General features: G+C 34.1%; 1 protein-coding gene across 1 annotated transcript in view; it reads right to left on the bottom strand.

The window, feature by feature from the left end:
* Positions 1 to 11,008: 11,008 nt before the first annotated feature.
* LOC133179097 (uncharacterized) overlaps positions 11,009 to 21,965 on the bottom strand; it is a 33,119-nt gene continuing 22,162 nt past the window's right edge. Inside the window, exons 4-10 of the mRNA XM_061313836.1 lie at positions 21,844 to 21,931; positions 20,442 to 20,563; positions 17,634 to 17,715; positions 17,410 to 17,528; positions 16,713 to 16,833; positions 12,993 to 13,135; positions 11,009 to 12,495 (exon numbers count right to left, since the gene is read on the bottom strand). Coding sequence (XP_061169820.1) covers positions 12,416 to 12,495; positions 12,993 to 13,135; positions 16,713 to 16,833; positions 17,410 to 17,528; positions 17,634 to 17,715; positions 20,442 to 20,563; positions 21,844 to 21,931 — 755 coding nt within the window. The 3' untranslated portion in view covers positions 11,009 to 12,415. The remainder of the gene's footprint in view (positions 12,496 to 12,992; positions 13,136 to 16,712; positions 16,834 to 17,409; positions 17,529 to 17,633; positions 17,716 to 20,441; positions 20,564 to 21,843; positions 21,932 to 21,965) is intronic.

Genomic DNA, 21,965 nt, shown 5'->3' on the forward strand with positions numbered 1-21,965 from the left:
AGGTTTAACAAAGATAAAAAAAAAAAAAATTGGCAACAGAAAAAAAAATTGCATACGATGAAACAATTACAGAATCTTAGAAATAATGTAAGATTTTGACATTAACGTCCAACAACTCACAATTACTGAGCTGATGAATAGCTGTCAGAATATTAAGGACGAAGTCCAGGACGACAATTGAACGACAAAATACATCTCGACATTCTTTTCACACCTGAATAACGAGCTCGAGGAAGTTCAAAATTAATGAGGAAATCTTAAAAAAATTGTTTGGTTGTCCTCTCCCGACCGACTGGCTAAAAATGTCCTGACTCAAAACTTTTTAACTTCCAGGAAGCAATTCATTTTTATGCATTTCGAATATAGATTTTGTAAATTCAGCATTGATTTTGAAATTATTTTTGAAAAAAAAATTCTTACCTACCTATAGCTACCGACTCAAATTTCTCATACTGAGTTGGGAGAGGGCGAGCAAACATTTTAAAGTTGGTCTGATGCAAAAATTCGTACTGCAGTCCGAAATATCGTCCAAGAATTCTTTTTGAATTATTTCTGTGTATTAGACAAGTTTAGAGTCAGACTTCTGTCCTCCACAAATTTGTCTAATTCAATGCAGGGTTCCCTTTTCAAAGAGTTACTGTATGCACGATTTACATTAGTAACTTTTTAACCTTTATATGCTATGTTCTCTTGGTTTGGAAAACTTGACCATAAAGCATTTCAACATGTATAAATCTTTCATTGTGAGAGTACTTTAATCTTTTGCGTGAATTTTCAGATTTTCACTATACTATGGAGCGGTTAATGGTTAGAAAAAAATACATGTCAGAACACAGGAGAAAAATCATCTTTCAAGCTCTCCCTTGACTATTTTGCCAGCCACGGACGGAGGTCCTGGCTTTAAATATTCATTATTTCTTCTTGTTCAGATTGTTGACATGGTCCTCTATTTATGGAGAATTATTCCGTCTTCATAAATCGTTGACCGTTTTTCATTAAACTTTGGATGTATTAGCGACAGCATCTACTGCACCACCGGACCTAGTCACTTGCACTACCAGGTTCAGCTACACGCGTAAGCTCAAATTAGCATACTAAATAATTAGAGAAGAAATATGGAGACACTGACAACACTTTTCACCGAAATAAAAGCTTGCTTAGGTTACATAGTAAAACCTCAAAAACGCAGAGAATTAGAAAACGAAGGAAGTGTAAACTAGCCCTTTGGGAGATGCCGTATAAACAGAGATCCTGTAATGTAGATGCTGGCAAGAAAAAAATATGACTGAATGCTCAATGTCCATAAATACCGGTTTTAATTTGAAGCTTATCAATTGCAATTCGTCGCGTCCCAACATTATTGTGAAATTGTTTTTAACAGAAAGAAGGAACGTAAAGAAAACAAACACCCAACTGAACTGACCACTCGTCTACATGGCAGATTAGGAAGACCATTCACACCTAATAATGAAACACTGTAAAATTCCATTGACTCTGGGAAAATATTCACCTTCATTTTGTCAAGGTTTCTTTTGTAAAATGTTTACATCATAAGTAAATAACTTTGCAAGCTTGCCACCGGCCTTCAAAATTGGAGGTTTTAGGTTTGAATCTTACATGATCATTACCAGTAGCTTGAGCATATTTTGACACACCCTTCCCAAAATGTATATTTCGGGTTTTTTTTTTTTTTTTGTTTGTTTTTTGGTTTGTTTTTTTTTAAATACACAGCTAAATTTTTATATCCTTAACTTCATATAATGATGGTTTTTACACGATTCTTTTTGTGCCGAGATCTTACTATGACCGTTTTGAAGTGTACGATAAGTAGTCATTCCAAAGTTTTGAGCACTTTCCAAACAATGTCAATCATTTTCAAAAGCATCGAGCATTATTAGTAATATTATTCACTGACAGGCAAAATGTACAAAAACGAGCGATGTCGATGTTGACGTTATCGATATTGCCATGCCTATATCGCATCGATAGCAATCCTGATCTGTAAATCACAGTTTAAGTAAATAAATACCATTCACAAGGCCAGATCGAAATTGTAGATATCGACAATATCATGGCGATATATTATCGATCGAGATCTGTAAATTTTATATATTTTACGTTAAAGATATCGCTATCGGATCGACTTTGACATAAATATGCAAATATATATTTGTCACACATAGGATTAAGAGTGGGATTAAGTTTATTGCAAGGGTAAGGGGTTAGTTTGAGTGTTATGGATAGATTTAGTTTTAGAGTTTGTGTAAGACCAAGGGTTAAATGGGAAAAGAAACAAAATACAGCCAGAGTTATAACTATTATCTGTTGAACGACCATGATTCGATATAGATACGATATTATCGACATAGAAGATGTCGACAGCAGAACAAACTTGTAAGCAGAAAATATTACACAAAAATAAAGAAATGCAGCAGCAAGTGTCGTAACGACGAAGTACTGAACGATCTTATTCGCTATCACTACGATTTCGTCGATATCGAATACAAGGTAAACCTCATAAACAGAGAGTTATTAAGAAATACATGTGAATTTGAAACCGAACACGGTAGCCTAGTGGTAGGGCGTTCGCTTCGTGATCGGGAAGCCCGGGTTCGATTCTCGTTCGCCGCACCGCGTCAAACCTAAGACGTAAACATAGGTAGTGACTCTTCCTTCGCCAAGCGCCCGGAACTAGAAGTGAAAGTCACGGGTCCTTCGGATGAGACCTTAAAAACCGAGTTCCCGTGTCACGGTAGGCGTTGGCACATTAAAGAACCCTCACTGCTCAATGGTCCTGAGTACCGAGTATAGGTCTAAATTTGAAGCCCTTCACCGGCATACGGTGACGTCTCTATATGAGTGAAAAATTATCCAGTGGGACGTTAAATAACATACAATCAATCAATCATAAATTTGAAGAAACACTGTTGCAAGGGAGATGACGACAAACAGTCTTGACTAGATACTGAAACGATATTATCGATATAGGCGATATCTACACAAAGGAAAACTTCATCATCAGTTGAGGGATTATTTAGATTTTTATCGAAAAGATATCAACAGTAAATAATACCCCGGTAATTGTTAAGGGAAAGTATTCATACATACACATAGGTATAGATAAACACGGTAACAAAAAATAATCATAATCATCATAATCTATTGTCGATATCGTAACTGCATCGTGTCTTGGGATAATTATTGACAAGTGCGAAACTTTTGGCTCAGAAGACAATTTCGCCACTTCTTTGAAATCGATTGTAGTTAACAGTGAAAATAATGCTTGAAGGGAATTCACACTTATATGTAGTGGTTTTCTTTTCAGAAGACTACAAAAACGGAGAATTTTTTTTCTTTGGGAAGGGGGGGGTGTTTGAAATGGTTTTATATTAGGGGGCACATATCGAGATTATGATTTTTAAGATTTAACCGGGTTTTACGTAGAAAAAAAATTCCGGTTATTGAAAGGGTGAAAATAGCTGGCGGGTGGTTGCAAAATGGGTACTTAATTTGTCCAAAGTCGTCCTGCAGTTTTTAGAAAAGAGCCTTTTTTATTTTGCAGATCAATTGTACATATATCAGGTGTGTGCATAGTACTTGGCGTTTAATTTTTGATACTTTATACCAGATGTTGAACTTTGTTTTGGAAAATATTGCATATAGGGTATACCATTTGTAAGGATAACGCCTCCAACAATTTTCAGATAGGAAGTTTTTATTTGGCTGATCAATTGTATGTATAATAGAAATGGTCAAGGTAATTGGAGTTTGATTTTTAATAATTAATTAGAAAAATATATCAGTTGTTGAACTAAGTCATTTTTTGCAAAATGTTGCATATAGGGTACAACAGTTGTCCGGATAACTCCTCCTGCAGTTTCCAGAGAGGAACCTCTTTTTTATTTTGCAGATCCATTCTACATATACGATGGAGGATTGTCCAAATAAGAAGTAGACAATCTTTATAACTTGTAAACAATCAATCAATACTAACGAAACTTTGTGTAGCTATAGTTTTTTCAATGTTCCTTAAAAGAGTGAATTATTTAATAAATATCTTTTATAGTAATAATATTATGACGATTTATAAGAAGGCCTATATGGTCTGTCGGCGCACGAATAAAATCCGGAATAATTTACGTATGTAACCAATTGCATTTGTTTCTCTGATAATATGTACAAGATAAAACGCAAATTTATATCTTAGTAATAAGTCAAATTTTCTCATAAATGACATCATGCAGAGACAGGCGATTGGTGTCGTAATTTTCAAAGTGTTGTCGGAATTGAGTTTGCTGCAAATGACGTCGTTAAACGCAAACTTTGCAGCGCACAGGGATGCAAATGAATTTTGTTTTGAATGTGATTTGTCTACTTCAGAGACGGATAAAGATATGGAAGTGACATTACACAATAGAACGTTTGTAGAGAAGTTGTTTATAAATTATATGACATGAGATTCAAGGACAGTTTCACCTCCGCACAGAAAAGTTAGGCCTATAAGAAATAGAGTTCTGTTTGTTCAATTCAGACGGTGATGAACGTTATGGATCAGTGTCAAACTTTGTATATCCTATGCTTCCTACAATGTAAGGCGACCTTGCGACGATTGAAATTTAAATCTGATCAAGAATTATGGACAGTAGTGAATTTAAATGAGTCCTTTTGTCAAGATTGGTTTGCAAGTTTGAAAAATCAATGAGATGCTGAAAAGGCACACAGGCCAGTACTTAAAAATGATCATGACATTATAAGAATCGTAAAGTATGTTCGCTTTCGTGCGCCGACATACACTTATATGCTTTCTTTATTAGTCCCCTACCGATGTAATCCCCTCCCGGTGAAACCGGAGGGGACTATAGGTTTCCTCTGAGTCTGTCCGTCTGTCTGTATAACTAGCTGTCCGTCTACCTGTCCCTCTGTCTGTCTGTCAGTCTGTTCCACTTGGTTTTCCGCACTTTCTTTCTAAATGCTTGCAGATACTGAGCTGATTTTTGGTATGCGAGTGTATCTTGATGAGTTACTGATCAAGTTTGATTTTTGTTCTGCTTCAGTGCTTTTTGACGGAAATAAGACTTTTTCAATTTTTCAGGGTTTTCCGCAATTTTTTTCTAAATGCTTGCAGATATTGAGCTGAATTTTGGTATGTGACTTTACCTTGATGAGTTATAGATCAACTTTGCATTTCGTTCCACTTCATTGATTTCTGATGGAATTATGGCATTTTCAATTTTTAACGGGAACCAGATTACACTTGCCGGTAAGGCTAGTATTGCTACATGTAATCAATACTCTCAGAATGCTTGTTTTTATATTATTCTCTTTTTAAATGTGTTACTTGAAATTCATGATCATCATTAAATGCTTCTTTTTACTATGACAAGGAAAGACAGTTTACGGAATAGAAAGTATTTATAATTGATATACATGTAAAAAATACCAGTACTGTTCACACAAAAGAAAACCTTGTTTGCTGTTACATTGACCGCTTTCCCCTCATTAATTTTAAGTTGCGCTTTTAAGATACTTGACATTTACTAGAATCCGGATGTAGCTCTCGTAAGTAACAAGTAGATTGTAACGTCTCAAAGAGAAAAACAATAAGAATGCCCACAAGCTTGAGCTGTACTTCCTTGTACTCATCCTTATTCAAAACAGCTTTCTCCGTATCATCAAAATATTTCACTTTTACTAGAAAAATAAATTGTTTTATTTCTGCTTTCATTTGCTGAACCGCATCGGTCCCGCTTATCATTAGAACAATTATCTCACATTTTCATTTACTAATCAACCGCTAACATTAAATGTTCATGTAAAATTGTTTATCTTCTCTTTGTGATCCTTGTAACATTATTTTTTTATCCTCTATTTATGATTTCGTAAATTGACAAGAGAAATTCACATCATTGTGAGCTACTATAGACGATGAACAATAGTCAGTCAGCACTATAATAATTAGAGTAGTGATGATAACGAAGTGATCAATCTCAAAAATCTAGAACAATTATGAAACGGATAATAGGGCGAAAAACATGGACCCCTGGAAACAATATGTTAACATATGCCTAGTAGGAATATACACATACCCGGTCGACAGGTCAATCGCCATGAGCTCTCTGTATTGATCATATAAAGGGAGTAGGCCTAATCAAAAATAAAATAAGTAACCAGATGCTGTCATAAGGTAGTAATACACGGACTAGGTATTTGTCTCTAAATACAGTCTCCTTCATATTTGAGTAACCAGGGTAGAAGCCACAATAAGTCTATAATTTACACCATAATTTCCAATTTATTCAAAATCTTATGCATGAGAAGAAGAAAACACCTGCTGTGGCCTTCAACTCGACATTTAGACATATCGACAACATATTATCAATTAACAATAGAAATTTCCATTCATATATATATATCCCAGTGAGTGAGCTTGAAATAAAAAATACCACAGAGTTTGACACATCTGTTTCATATTTGGATATCGAATCCCACTTTGGGACGTGGAGACCGATCCTTCGGATGAGACCGTATAATTTGAGGTCGCAATAGGTGCTGGCACAAAAAAGATCTCACTGCTCAATGGCCCTAAGTGCCGAGTATAGGTCAAAATTTGCAGCTCTCCACCGGCAAGTGGTGGCGTCTCCATATGAGTGAAAAATTCACTAGAGGGACATTAAACAATACACAAACAACCAAACATATTCGGATATTTTACTAGAAAAAGATGTTAACGGTAACCTACCAACTAAGCTTTATGATATACGTGATGACTTTATCTTTTCAATCGTCAACTTCCCTTACTTATTCAGCAATATACAATTATCACCTGCATACGGGGTTTATATCTTTCAGTTGATTCGATACGCAAGAGCATGCTCTGCGTATGAACTATTTCTAAAACGAGGGAAGTTATTGACAAACAAGCTGATGAAACAAGAATATCAACAGTCTCGTTTCATGTCATCATTTTGTCCACAGGCATCGCCCACAAAGATTTTGAGATATGTGATTTTTCAAAGAATTGTACACAACATATCCAAAAATTAAAGTGGGCGACAGCTGTGGACACTATTTTCTTAATGAAAAAACCCCCTTGAAATTGGTCATTTTGAGGCTTTTTCTGTTTAAAATAGAGAAATGCATCAAATTAATGACGTCACATTTCCAGAATGGTACTCCTTCATGCCATATTCTTTCCTGATTTATCACAGTCATATACTCAACTAACATTTAAGCCAGTTTCAAAACTTTTTGAAAACATTAAATTTTTAGGGCACAATAAAGCTAAAACCGTACCTTCTTCTTTGGAGCAGAGCAAACACGGACCTCAAAATATAGAGGTGAGATCAGATGCCAAAGAGGAGAGAGTATCCCCTGCCGACCGGTCACACCCGCCGTGTGCTCCTTGTCATAATCGGGAAACAAAAACCGGAAAAATCCGTAGACAGTTCAGTGTATAAATAATGGCCTAACAATTTGTATGAAAAACGTCAGTCAGCATTTGACTCAATGATAGGTTGTATGTGCTGACAAGGTCATTGTATCGACCGAAAAACTTGCGAAAACATGACTTCAAACGAGACTGTTGATATCCTTGTTTCGTCAACTTGTTTGTCAATAGCTTGGCCCGTTTTAGAAATTCTTCATACGTAGTGCATACTCTTGCGTATCGACTCAACTGAGAGACATAAACCCCATATGCAGGTGATAAGGGTATATTGCTACATAAGTAAGGGAAGTTGACGATTGAAAAGTTGAAGTCATCACTTTTATCATAAAGCTTTGTTTTTAGGTTACCATTAACGTCTTTTTCTAGTAAAATATCCAAATAAGAAACAGATGTGTCAGACTCTGTGGTATCTTTTATTACAAGCTCACTGGGATATATCGTGTCCACATCTGAATGGAAATAACGCAAGTTTTATGGTCGATACACTGACCTTGTCAGCAAATACAATCTATCATTAGTCAAATGCTGACTGACGATTTTCATACTAATTGTTAGACCATTATTTATACACTGAATTGTCTACGAATATTTTCATTATTTCTTGATCATGACAAGAAGCACACGACGGGTGTGACCGGTCGGCAGGGGATGCTCACTCCTTCATGACACCTGATCCCATCTCTGATGTTTTAGAGGTCCGTGTTTGCTCTGCTCCATATTTGTATTGTTTAAATGGACTTTTGAGCTTGAATACTATTTGTTATCTCAAACTTAACTACCTGTATCAAACCACCTTCTCCAACTTTTTTTTTCTATTAATCTTACCCGAGAATCATGCAAACAACAAAAAGAATCTTTATTCGTGTTGATTTCTCCGCAATAGATAGCAAAGTCTTTTTTATTTAAATATTTTGGATTTCCAACTTCGGCATGGGCATCACTGAAGAAACATAATTTGTCGAAATGCGCATCTGGTGCATAAAATTGGTACTGTATATGATTTTCTTGTATAATTGTATAAAGAATAATCTTTTGAATAATCTTTTATGACTTTGCGCCTTCCTGAAGGGTTTCTACAGAATATAACATGCGCGTAAGTAAACTTCCGAATGATGTGATGTGTACAAACAGACTCAATATGGGATGAGAAGTAAAACATGCCAAGTAAACAAACCCTTTAACGCTAAAAACAACAAAATGAAAGTCTTCTTCTCGATTATACTTAAATCCTAAGGTGAACCATTTATAATCTCTGAATTAGATGATCGCCCTTAATAATTGTAAAGGCTTACATATGAATCATACTCGTATTTTGCAATCACAAGATAAAATATAAGTACTTAAGAAACACGTTAAGTGTCCACTTGAGCAATTTACGAACCTTCTCTGTCGACTGAACCTGTAAAACAGAATGTTTCATAATAACTGTTAGGCCATTGTTTTAACATTAATTTTGATGACGGATTACACTGTTTACGATTTATCAATACAGAGGGTTCATTGTGGTTCTAACCGGGAACATTACTACTCCTAGTCAACTGATCCCATTTCAAATGTTTACAGGGGTCCGTGTTTTAGTATTGTTTGCAGATTTAATGAGATTGATCACTGATCAAGTTCACTTTCTTTAAGTTTTACTCTCTTGGTCTTATTTATTCTTTTTTCTACACAAAATGATTAGCATACCTCAATGATAGATCGCACATTGACACATCCGTTTTAAGACTGAGAATTGACTGAATGAACTGGCTAAAATGTACCAAACATGTCATTGATTATATTCAGTTTTATAGAAGTTTTACATTACATCATGTGTAAATATTAGTTTTATTAGACTACACGTCTTTTTTCATATTCTTAAATATTTATTTGTTTCTGTGCATAATTTTGCTGTATGTATAAATGTTTTCAGGACCACAATGTAAACTAGTTTTGTAAACTAATTGTGTTATCCTGTATAAATAAATCCTGTATAAATTATTATTATTATTTATTAATAATTGTATATGATCAAGATATAATTTGTTATAGCCGGTTAAAATTTGAAAAGAGCTAGCAGAAAAGAGGAAGGGCACCTCCTATGTTGTCAACTTCATAGTCGAGATACATGTAAATCAGGTTTTCTGAATCAAGTCAAATAAGATCAAATAAGTGATTTCTATATTACTCGAGAAAAAAGCCAGAGCGCGTGGTTTTGATAAGCTATACTATTTACTGCACAATACACCAACTCTTCCCTAGACGAATTCTCCGAGGCCGTACTCATTTATTACCTCTCCACTTTCGTTGGGCCTGATTACAATACACAAACAGTAACCTTTTCCTTTCTGTTGGGCCTGATTACAATACACAAATAATATCTCTCCACCTCCTCCTTCTGTGGAGCATAATTGCAATACACAAACAGTATTTGTCCCCTGTTCGAGGGGCCTAATAAAGCACAATACATCAGATTTCTCTTTTCTGTTGAGCTTAATTACAATGCACAAGTCCCTTTCCCCATTCCTCTAGAACCGAATTACAGCACAATACAGTGCCCTTGCTCTTTTTGTGAAGACTAATTACAACACAATATCTCTGCCCTTTCTGTGGAGACTAATTACAACACAATACCTCTGCCCTTTCTGTGGAGACTAATTACAATAAATACCTCTGCCCTTTCCGTGGGGCCTAAATGCAGTTCTCAAACAGTACCTCTTTCCTCCTTGATACCAAATCTAATTACAGTAAACAAACCTCACCTCTCCCCTTTCTGTGGGTCTTGATTAACGATTAAGAACTTTTTTTCAAAATTATTGTGCACAACTTTCTAAATTATGAAAAAAAACTTTGTGATATATTAAAGCAAGTTAAAGTGAAGAATGTTTATTTATGTAGCAAAGTATCAGTATCACTGCATACGCAGTATATGTCTCGAGTTGATTTGATGCGCAAGAGCATGTTCTATGTACGAACAATTTCTAAAATGAAGCATGTTTTTACAAATAAGTTGATGATACAAGGATATCATCAACCACATTTAAAGTCAACATTCCTCAAATTCTATGGTCGATACAATGATCGTGTTTGTAAATACAATCTGTCGTTACATATAGGTCAAATGTTGACTGACGTCTTTCATACAAGATGTTAGTATTTACATACTGAATCGTCTACATTTTCCTTTTACCCGATCATGACAAGGAGTACACGGTTGGTGTGACCGGTCGGCATGGGATGATCACTTCTAGGAGGCACCTGATCCCACTTCTGATGATTTGGAGGTCCTTCTTTTGCTTTGCTCCATATTTGTATTGTCTAAATGGACTTTGAACTTGAATACTGTTCGTTATCTCCATATTTCATTGATTATGTTTAAAGGCAACGTATATTTATTACAGGTAAGGTTTTATCCCCTTCTATTCAACATATCCGGCCACATTTTGTACAATATATTGTTAAAGTATATGGCATAACTGTTTTTGATTATTACATTAGTTCCATAAAACTTGCTAAAATTATGAAGATTTTTTTACAAGGAGCTTGTAGACATGCATTGCCTGCAAATACACAAAAATGAAACACGTGAAGATAACGTTTTATTTTACAACATCACATTTTATTCTATAAAATACATCAAAAAAAAGAGGATAAAACTGACCAAAAACACGCTTAAAACAAGACTAATTACTACTAAGCTTTTACAACGTTTTTTATAGTTTATACAATAAAAAACTAAAATATAAAAGTTTGCATATTTAAATTTTTTCGAACTATATTTTTTTACCTGTAGCACTAATTTTGTTCATAAAATTAAAAACAAACTAACAGTATCTAGTTTTCATCCCTTCATCCACATGATTAGACATCTATATAAACATACCTGCTACCTTTAATCTTCATATTTTTATTTCCTAGACGGAAGACAAGTAGTTTTCAATCTTAATATAAAATATAAGCACATACAGCTCATATATATCAACATATATCAACATACACTGTTGAGTAGCTGATGAATACATACATATAGCTTAAATACAGCAGTATACACTGCTAAATACAATGATGAGTACATCTGTAGACCAGTTGGTAAGTAAAACACAACATTTACCTGAATCAAATTTAAGCATTTAGCGAAGTCTCTTCTACCTAACAATTATCAAATTCGTGCTGTATTCAGTATTATGGCACACAGCTGCTCAAAACAAGTGCACTTTATCTCACAAAACTAAAGATCTTGGCCATGTTCGGATTGAAAAGATGACAATGTCAAAATGTCAATATCAAATAATTTTTTAAAATATATATTTTTGAAGTGGAATTTGATAAAATGCAAATCATCTAAATACACAAATAGAAATAATGGCCATGAAGATATTCTATTCGTTCTAAAATGATTCTTCTAAATCATGAAAAGTTGTTTTAACAGATTGGCTATTGAAAATTTCAAACTTCCTTACATGCACAGACCTTTCGATTAAAATGTACGTTACTATAAAAGCACTGACAATGCATATGACACAAACACAAACATTACATGTTTTATTCAGATACTAATCCTACTGATCCTAATGTCTTTATAATGAACCAATTTTTTATCCATGACTTCAATCTTTAAATCTTATATCAACACCTTTTATTTAAAAGGACATCTTTATTGCAAAAAAACATTCTCAAGTCATCGTATCAAATTATGTTTCAAATCAAATTCATTGTTACGAACTGTAAACCCATTTATCACCATAAACTTTTTAAACAAAATTAACGAAATACATCGTCTCCAATTGACTTGAACAAATTCTTAAACATACAATGTACTTCTATCTTCCCAAATGCTTCATAATACAAGTATTTCCGGATAAAATCACATAGCGATTGGAGGCGCAGAATACTAGATAATTTTGACCTTGACCTTCATTCTGTTGTTACCAATAATTCACACCTGGAATGACTGATGTCCACGATACAAGTGGTAGGTATTTTGTTGATTTATGGGAAAATGGCCGCTAAAGCCACCATGGCAGCTGGGAATAGAACCCAGAGGACTGGGGCAGCTGAGATTCCACCACCTACAAGAAAGCACCTTGTGAAATAACTAGACAATACTAAAGAAATAGATATCATTTTTAGAGTTTCATTGAGATATGAAATGAAGTTGGTCACGTGTTCAAATCCTATATCGCCTGAAAGGAATATTTTATTCCTTATATCTATAATTTATTTTTATTTGTGTTATAAAGAAAAAAATGCACTATTTAGAAATGCTGTTATGGAAATGCAACATGTGAGGTACATACATGTACGACTTAATTTGACGTCACAGTCTAGACCTTCAAAATGTCTCGTGTGGTTTGCTTTCCGTAAGAAAGTCTGATCACGTGACCAACTTCATGTCAACGAAAATTGAATACCAATTTCATTAGTATTCTCATATAAAGAAAGACATTGGCAATTGTAAATAGTCAATTGTCTTACAATATAAGTATAAAGGTTCATCTAATCTCTCTCTCTCTCTCTCTCTCTCTCTCTCTCTCTCTCTCTCTCTAAAGAATAATTTTAGACCTACCAGTAGCACATACGATTCCACCTTCACGACTTGATTTTAGGAATAAAACCTTTCTAGCAGTTTCTGCAGCAAAGTTCATCGCTTCTTCGTTATCACATACAGATACCGCCTTCTTAGCACACATAGCATAATCTTCTATTCTCCTGAAATTGGAAACAATTATGTAAAACAGACTTAAAGTCAAAATCATTATTCATTTATTACACTTTACAAATCATTTTACATTTATTACACTTGCTATAATTACATGTAAGAAGAAGTGAGTTTCACATTGCAGTTACAAGCACCTTGGACAATTGTAATTTTGACTTTTAAAATGTTTGCATAATGACACCAGGCTGGAGAAGGGAGACGAATCAAAGACGTTTATTCAAAGTTTAAATACATGTACTAATCCGATATTACTCTGACTCTAAACCCCACTTTATGTTGTGAAATGTCGCAAAACTCTAAATATACTTATACATGACACTTACAAACACCCCTTCTATTGGATGTTTACTTCCACTCCTTCTAAACTACACTTACTATCACTCCTTCCATAGGACACTTACTTAAACTCCTTTTAAAGGACATTTACTACCACTCCTTCTATAGGACACTTACTAACACTCCTTCTATAGGACACTTTCTACATTCCTTCTATTGGACACTTACTAACACTCCTTCTATAGGACACTAACTAACACTCCTTCTATAGGACACTTACAAACACTCCTTCTATAGGACACTTAATAACATTCCTTCTATTGGACACTTACTAACACTACTTCTATAGGACACTTACTAACACTCCTTCTATAGGACACTGACAAACACTCCTTCTATAGGACACTTACTAACACTACTTCTATAGGACACTTACAAACACTCCTTCTTTAGGACACTTACTAACACTACTTCTATAGGACACTTACAAACACTCCTTCTTTAGGACACTTACTAACACTTCTTTTATAGGACACTTACAAACACTCCTTCTATAGGACACTTACTAACACTCCTTCTTTAGGACACTTACTAACACTCCTTCTTTAGGACACTTACTAACACTCCTTCTTTAGGACACTTACTAACACTCCTTCTTTAGGACACTTACTAACACTCCTTCTTTAGGACACTTACTAACACTCCTTCTTTAGGACACTTACTAACACTCCTTCTATAGGACACTTACTAACACTCCTTCTTTAGGACACTTACTAACACTTCTTTTATAGGACACTTACAAACACTCCTTCTTTAGGACACTTACTAACACTCCTTCTTTAGGACACTTACTAACACTTCTTCTATAGGACACATACTACTCCCTCTATAGGACACATACTACTCCCTCTATAGGACACATACTACTCCTTCTATAGGACACATACTACTTCTTCTATAGGACACTTCCTAACATTCCTTCTATAGGACACTTACTAACACTCCTTCTATAGGACACTTTCTACATTCCTTCTATTGGACACTTAATAACATTCCTTCTATAGGGCCCTTAATAACATTCCTTCTATAGGACACTTACTAACACTCCTTCTATAGGACACTTACTAATACTCCCTCAATAGGATACTTACTAACACTCCTTCTATAGGACACTTACTAATACTCCCTCAATAGGATACTTACTAACACTCCTTCTATAGGACACTTACTAACATTCCTTCTATAGGACACTTACTAACACTCCTTCTACAGGACACCTACTATCACTCCTTCTATATGACACTTACTAATACTCCCTCTTTAGGATACTTACTAACATTCCTTCTAAAGGACACTTACTAACAGTCTTTTAATAGGACAATTACTAGCACTCCTTCTATAGGACACTTAATAACATACCTTCTAAATGACACTCACTGACACTCCTTTTATGCCAGAATTCTCTGACAAGACTGTATCTTTACTGGTTTGTAGGTTTATCAAACATTCTGCGAATGTTGCATAAGCAATAATAGTCCCTACTGTCAAGTATAATCTGATTCCCTGTTAAATTTATAAAGGTCATAATTCCCTCAAAACTATCGAAGTAGACCGAAATGCAAACTTGATCTGTAATCATCAAGGAAGACTCAAACACCATAAATCAACTAAATATCTTTAAGTGTGCAGAAAAAAGTGCGGAAAATCAAGTGGGATAGACTGAACGACAGACTGAGGAACAGCTAGATAGAGAGATGGACAGGAAAGGAAGAAACCTATAGTCCCCTTCAGTTTCACCAGAGGGGACTAATTAAAAAGAGAAATCAGATAAAAACTGTAGAGGAGGCACCATTTTGAGAATAATTCACGTTATTTCCATTTCAAAATTTCCTATTTCGAAATCTGATACACACAGTTATGTATCTTAGAGTAGTTTACTTGTGTACTTTTGGCATCAAAAAACATTATGAATCTCAGCATAGTCTATTAGTATGCTAAGTCTAATTGAAAACAGACAAAAACTTAGGAGTAATGTTTTTAAATGCTCAGACATTTCTTTTTTAAGTAACCATGGCAACACCGATCAATGAAATCAAAAACCAATATAAAGAATTATGTAACTTTGCATACATAGTCTACTTGAGTACCAAGTCTAATCGAAATCGGACCGAAATTAGGAGGACAAGACTTTCAAAGAATTCTTTAAGAAAAGTCATACAAATTCACGGACAACAGACACCTTTCTAATGCATAATGTCTTCTAGTCTCTGAGACCGTTCACGGTAGCTCAGTCGGTAGAGCGCTCGCTCCGTGATCGGGAGGTCGTGAGTTCGAATCTCGGCCGCGACAGACCTAAGTCGATAAAAAAATAGGTACCAACTGTTCCTTCGCCATGCGCTCGGCACTTTGGAGTGAAAGTTGCGGGTCCTTCGGATGAGACCTTAAAAACCGAGGCCCCGTGTCACGGCAGGCGTTGGCACGATAAAGATTCCTTACTGCTCAATGGCCCTGAGTGCCGAGTAAAGGTCAAAATTTGAAGCCCTTCACCGGTATATGTTGACCTCTCTATATGAGTGAAAAATTCTCGAATGGGACGTAAAACAACATACAATCAATCTAGTCTCTGACCAGTAGAGCTAATGACACTTATTAACACTATTTATATAGGACACTTACTGCCAATCTTTTTATGGGAAACCTAATGATTCCTTTTCTACAGAAAACTTACTAGCACAACTTCTATAGAGCACTCAATGATACTCTTTCTATAGGACACTAATTGACACTCTCTCTAAATATGACATTTTCTGAAAATCCTATACATTTACTGATCTCCCTCTTTATGACACTTACTGACATTCCTTCCATAGGACTTACTGGTACTCCTCTTACAAGACATTAACAGACACTCATTTATAGGACATTTACTGACTTTCTTTCTCTATGACACCTAGTGACACACCGTCTTAATGACACTCTCCCTATGTGACTCTTACAAACTCTCCTATTTGACACTCCTTATAAAGGGCACTTATTGATACTCCTTCTATAGGACATTTACTGATATTCCCTCTATAGGACACTTTCTGACACTATACAACACTTACTACAGTCTCTCTATAGGACTCTTACTTACTCTATATGACACTTGCTGGAACCCTTCCAATTGACACTGACATGACACATACTACACTCTCTCTATATGAAACTTACTGGAACCCCTCCAATATGACACTAACTGACATATTTACTATATGAAACTTACTGATACTCCTTCCATATGACACTTACTGACACTCTTCCTTCTCTGTTTCCTTGTCCATGTTGGAATCACTCATAGATGGAGATAAATACTTGTTACACTTGGCATTAACAGTTGCATTCTTGAGACACATCATGTGGGTTTCTAATCCTACATTTGTACCAAAACAGTTTTTTTTACAAAATACTAATAGATTTCTTTCAGCTAGTCAAGTAAATCCTTTAACTGAATAATCACTGTTGTTGTAAAAATAAGGAAATGATTCAAAATGCAAATGTCTTAGCCAACAATTAATTTAAAAGACATGTAGTGTAGAAAAATAAGGGGGGGGGGGGATTCATGATTATTAATTTGAAATGATTACTTTTGTATGTATAAATTCATTTCCTTTCATAGGAGTTTCACTTTACATCATTGAATATTGCAATATGATGTCATCAAACACAAGAAAAAAAATGTTTTTTAACTAGTATTTTGATTATAAATACCATGTACACAAACTGCAATCTTTTTTTAATGTAGAATTTTGACAATTTTTTCACAATAAAAATAAGACCTTTTTGTGGTCAACCTTTTCTTTTTTTATAAACCAGAGTGTAATGCACATTTTAATAATGACTGATACCATGCAAAATAAAAATGCAAAACTTTAGCCTACAAATGGAATTGAATTATGTTTCTTAAACAAATTCAACAAAAGAGATTGCAGAATCAATCCTGATTTACCTTTCTTCAGATTGGTGTCCTCACAAAAGCTTCTGTATCCTTTTGTCAAACTTGCCAATGCTTTAAGATTTGGACATTTTGATTTAGTTTCCAAACACGGAATTGCAGCCTTCATAGCACTAAATTTTAAAAAAAAAATCATTTAATCAATAATGCATAGCTATCTGCATTTTTTTTCAAAGTAACTTTGATAAATATTTTTAGTAAGAGGTAAAATATCTCACGTGCATCCCATGTTGTATTTTGATTTACTTGGAAAGCCATTCGGAAAAGAAAAGTCAATATTGCACTCATCAATGTTACAACCTATAAAATAAAAAGACCCATCAAATTTAGGAAAATGTGAATTGCAAATTATTTTAAATTTTCAAAATAAATATCAGCATCTTGCTACAACTAGAAGTGTTACAAATTACATTTGAAGATTTTCATACTTCTTGCAAGAATTTGGAGTTACTGAAATATACATTTTAATTACTATAGTGTACTGTTAATGAATTCACAATGGCAAAATCATACTCTTTTTTTAAGTAATAACAAATTAAACAGATACAAAAGAATGACAGTTTACGTATCAATCTATATTTATGAAGCACACTCACAATTTCATTCTTAATTTCCAAGTTTTCATGTTTTTATTTTTAATCTTAGCTCTTTTTACCCTATTAATGAATAAATTGCAAAAGAACAAAATTGTGCTACCAAAAACAAGAGGTCCAAGGGCCACATCGGCCACCTGAGCACATTGGCTAGGAAAAAGCAGGAATCAGCTTAGTATTGAAAAGATACATGTAAAATATATAAGTGATTGCAAACAACAACCCCCATCCCCACCCAGAGGGGGAGAAGAGGCATAATTTGTTCACTGTGACTGAAACCCACAATTACTGAGAATGCTTCGATATTTCTTTGACTAATCATAGCTTTAGAAGATTTTTAATTATTTCTTTTTCTATACGTTTGATTTTCTATTGTGATCCCATCATAACCCTTGGAAACACGTTTTCAACAAATCTGAATCTACACTACCTGAGGATGCCTCTGAATTAATATGACTAATCATGGGTTTGCTGTTCTTGAGATTTTTAATGATTTTTCCTATGTATTTCTTTGTATAACTTTGATCCTCTGTTATTGGCCCCTCTCTACTCCTTGGGTGTCATGATTTAAACAAATTTAAGTCTACATTACCTGAGGATACTTCTGTATTAATATGACTAATAATACCTTTGTTGTTCTTGAGAAATTTTTTTATTGATTTTTCTTATACATTTCTGTGTAAAACTGTGATCACCCATTGTGGTCCAACGTTTCCCTGGGGTTCATTATTTGAACTAACTTGAATCTCCACTACCTAAGAATACCTCTGAATTAATATGACTTATTACAAATTTGTTGTTCTTGAGAAGAAGATTTTTTAATATATTTCAGACCAAAAACAGTCATGGACTAGAAATTTTCAAATTCTTTCGGCCATTTTTTGTAAAAATAAGTCACTATATACAAAACATATTTGATATGTAAGCCATCAATATAAAGAGACAAACAAAATATCATTAACATAAAAATATGGAAAAATAGTGAAAGTAATTTTCGAAGTCAATGAGCCATAACTTTCATAAAAATGGGTCAATCAACATGAGACTCAAACTTGATCTCAAACACCTCAATTAAAAATACCAGACAATCCACTCTCTCTAAGTAAGTGATAACCAAAGGTACAAATGGAATACATTTTAAATGCTGAAAAACACTGAATATTCACTAATGATGTTAACATACAATGTTTACAGATCCACGGTTGTGACGTCATGTTGGTTTCTGCGTGAATTTGATGAAGTCAAATATTGTCACAGTGGATTTATACACATGTGTATATAATACTGTGTGAAACATGAAATAGCCATGTGTAAAAAGAATCTCCGATGGTTTGTGGTCATGGTGGTTAGATATGTTTTTTTTTTTTTATCCAAATCATGTGTTTTTATCCCCTTGTCAAGGCTCAGGTATAAAAAAAAATGGAATGGCTCTTAACAATATACATGTGAAAAGAATACTGTAAACCAACTTTTATTTGTGACAACTTTTATTTAGAATTCATCAGTATGAAATCCATCTGCGACAATTATTTTTTGCCAATGAGGAAACACTGTACAAAAATACTTTAAAAAATTAATGGTTTACAACTAGAAATATTCCTGAGTAAACGAAGGTTGCAAAACTCCTATCTCCATTCAAGAGTTGTCATTCGTTCCTCTCTCATTCGTTCCTCTCTGTCATAGCTTAGCAGTCGTGAGAATGAAAACAATGTAACACGGTTTTTAGCAACATATTTAGGAAGAAATTAGCAGTTCTAGTCTCTATCAAGATGGTTTAGTTACTATTTTATGACAGGCCAGAAATTATTTTTTACTCACTTTGATATCCTTTCACACTCTGATAGAATATCACTTTGTTATCCTTTCACATAGTGACACATAGGCACTTTTATTCAATAAATAAATCACATTTTCACTGTTGAAAATGTAATAAATATTTATATTTTATATTTATAGTCATATTTATATTTATATATTCCTATATAAAATTTTGATTGCCCATTTCGGCCCCATCTTACCCCCGGGGTCATGATTTGGACAAACTTGAATCTACACTATGTCAGGAAGCTTTCACCTGTTTCATCTTTTCTAGCCTAGTGGTCCATGAGAAGAAAATTTTTAAATGACCCAACCCAATTTTTACTTTTTCTTATCTCCCCTTCGAAGAAGGTGTAGCCCTTCATTTGAACAAATGAATCAAACTTGAATTCCCTTTACATAAGGATACTCTGTACCAAGTTTGGTTGAAATTGGCCCAGTGGTTTTGGAGATGAAGATGAAATTGTAATGACAACACTTACAGACAAACTTTGATCAGAAAAGCTTTGGATACTTACACCTTTGGCTCAGTTGAGCTAAAAATGTATGTTTTAACTGTCTATACACGTCATGCAGTTTTCTTAATATTATTTGAATGCTCAAGTTAACTGTTACCTGGAGAGCCGCACAATTTTTCCACAGGCTGGAGGAAACCTTGAATCTTAGAGTAAAGTGTGTTTCCCTCACACATTTTGCCTTGGCTGTCTAAACAGGGCTTCACAGCCAAATAAACCTCACTGAAAGGAATTAGATACATTCAGTTCTGTTACATTTCAAAAAAAAATCATTACTGATTCAGAATTAATAACACAACTGTATTATCAAAATAAAATCCTTTCATTTTTGTCAAATTGTAGAGGACATAGTTGTGTTTGTGTGTGTGGGTGGGTGGGTGTGAGGTTGTGTGTGTGTGTGTGTGGTTTAAAGTAGCTCTTGTGGTGGGAAAACGTAAAAGCACAATTAGTATCAATCAATTAAAGCAGAAGAATGAGAGCGCATTTGATTTGGATTCGGCAGGAATGAAGAGTTCATTGATCTATCACAGATATTTTAGCATCTATTGATGATTTGTTTCTGTAATAAAGGAAAAAATTCCTTTCACAATATTGTGTTTTGATATGCTAAAATATGCATTGAAAAATAGCTAGATGAGTCATAGGTACAAAATGCTACATTTTTAACTATTTTAAGCATATTTTTCTACAAACAGTGATAAAATTGCTATCTCTTGGTCATCTCTCCAAAATTTTAAAAACGTTATTTGTGTCGAAACAAGAAAACATTTGTAAAAAAAAAATAGAGAGAGAGAGAGAGAAGACCCAGAGACCATAAAAATTAACTTTTTTCCAAAAAAAAAAAGATTGCTTTACTGTCATTTTAAAATCCATTTATAGTACGTTGCGATAATAGCAAATGGGCACATGCTACTTGTCAATGGCAATGAGGAATCTGTAATTTTTGGTTCGATCCTCAAATGAGGCGTTTATTTATTTGTTTAACAAACATTAAAGTCTTTTGTCAGTTTTGTTTTTTGATTTATAAATTGAATTAACAAAATTTCACAATAAAGTTAAAATCTTGATTCTGTTGCACCGAGTGTAAAACAAATCAACCACCCTGAAATGTTAATACATTTGCATTGAGTAAAATTTGAGTTAAACCCTATCATAACTGTGGATCTTACCAAGATATCTTAAATCTTAAGATAAGTAGATTTAAATATTGTCACATTTTTTGACAAGGTATTTAAATATAATGTAGCATCTCCCAATGTGCGTAACTTTCGTAAAGTCTGTTCAGCTGTGGTCAGCAAACCAAATTGGCTGCTTGATTGGACATTTTATAATTTAATTATTAAATTATGAATGATTCGTAAACAAGATTTCTGCAGATTACACTCAAATAAGCCCGTCTTCTAAATAACAGTTGAAAAGTAATTTTTGGTTATATAAAAAGATATTAAATAAAAAAAATAATTATGATAAACATGTTAAAATGCAATACATAAGGAGTTTACCAGCTCATATTAGGTGAACCACTTCCACTACTGTCCATAGTATATCCAGCATCGGTGAAGCATTTCATTACATTGCAGCTGGGATCACCTAAAATTATCAAAATCCGCTTATTCCACTTCTG

This window comes from Saccostrea echinata, unplaced genomic scaffold (genome assembly GCF_033153115.1).
Source record: "Saccostrea echinata isolate AGI-Se365-2 ecotype Australia unplaced genomic scaffold, CSIRO_AGI_Sech_v1 ptg000004l, whole genome shotgun sequence".
Taxonomy (NCBI): domain Eukaryota; kingdom Metazoa; phylum Mollusca; class Bivalvia; order Ostreida; family Ostreidae; genus Saccostrea; species Saccostrea echinata.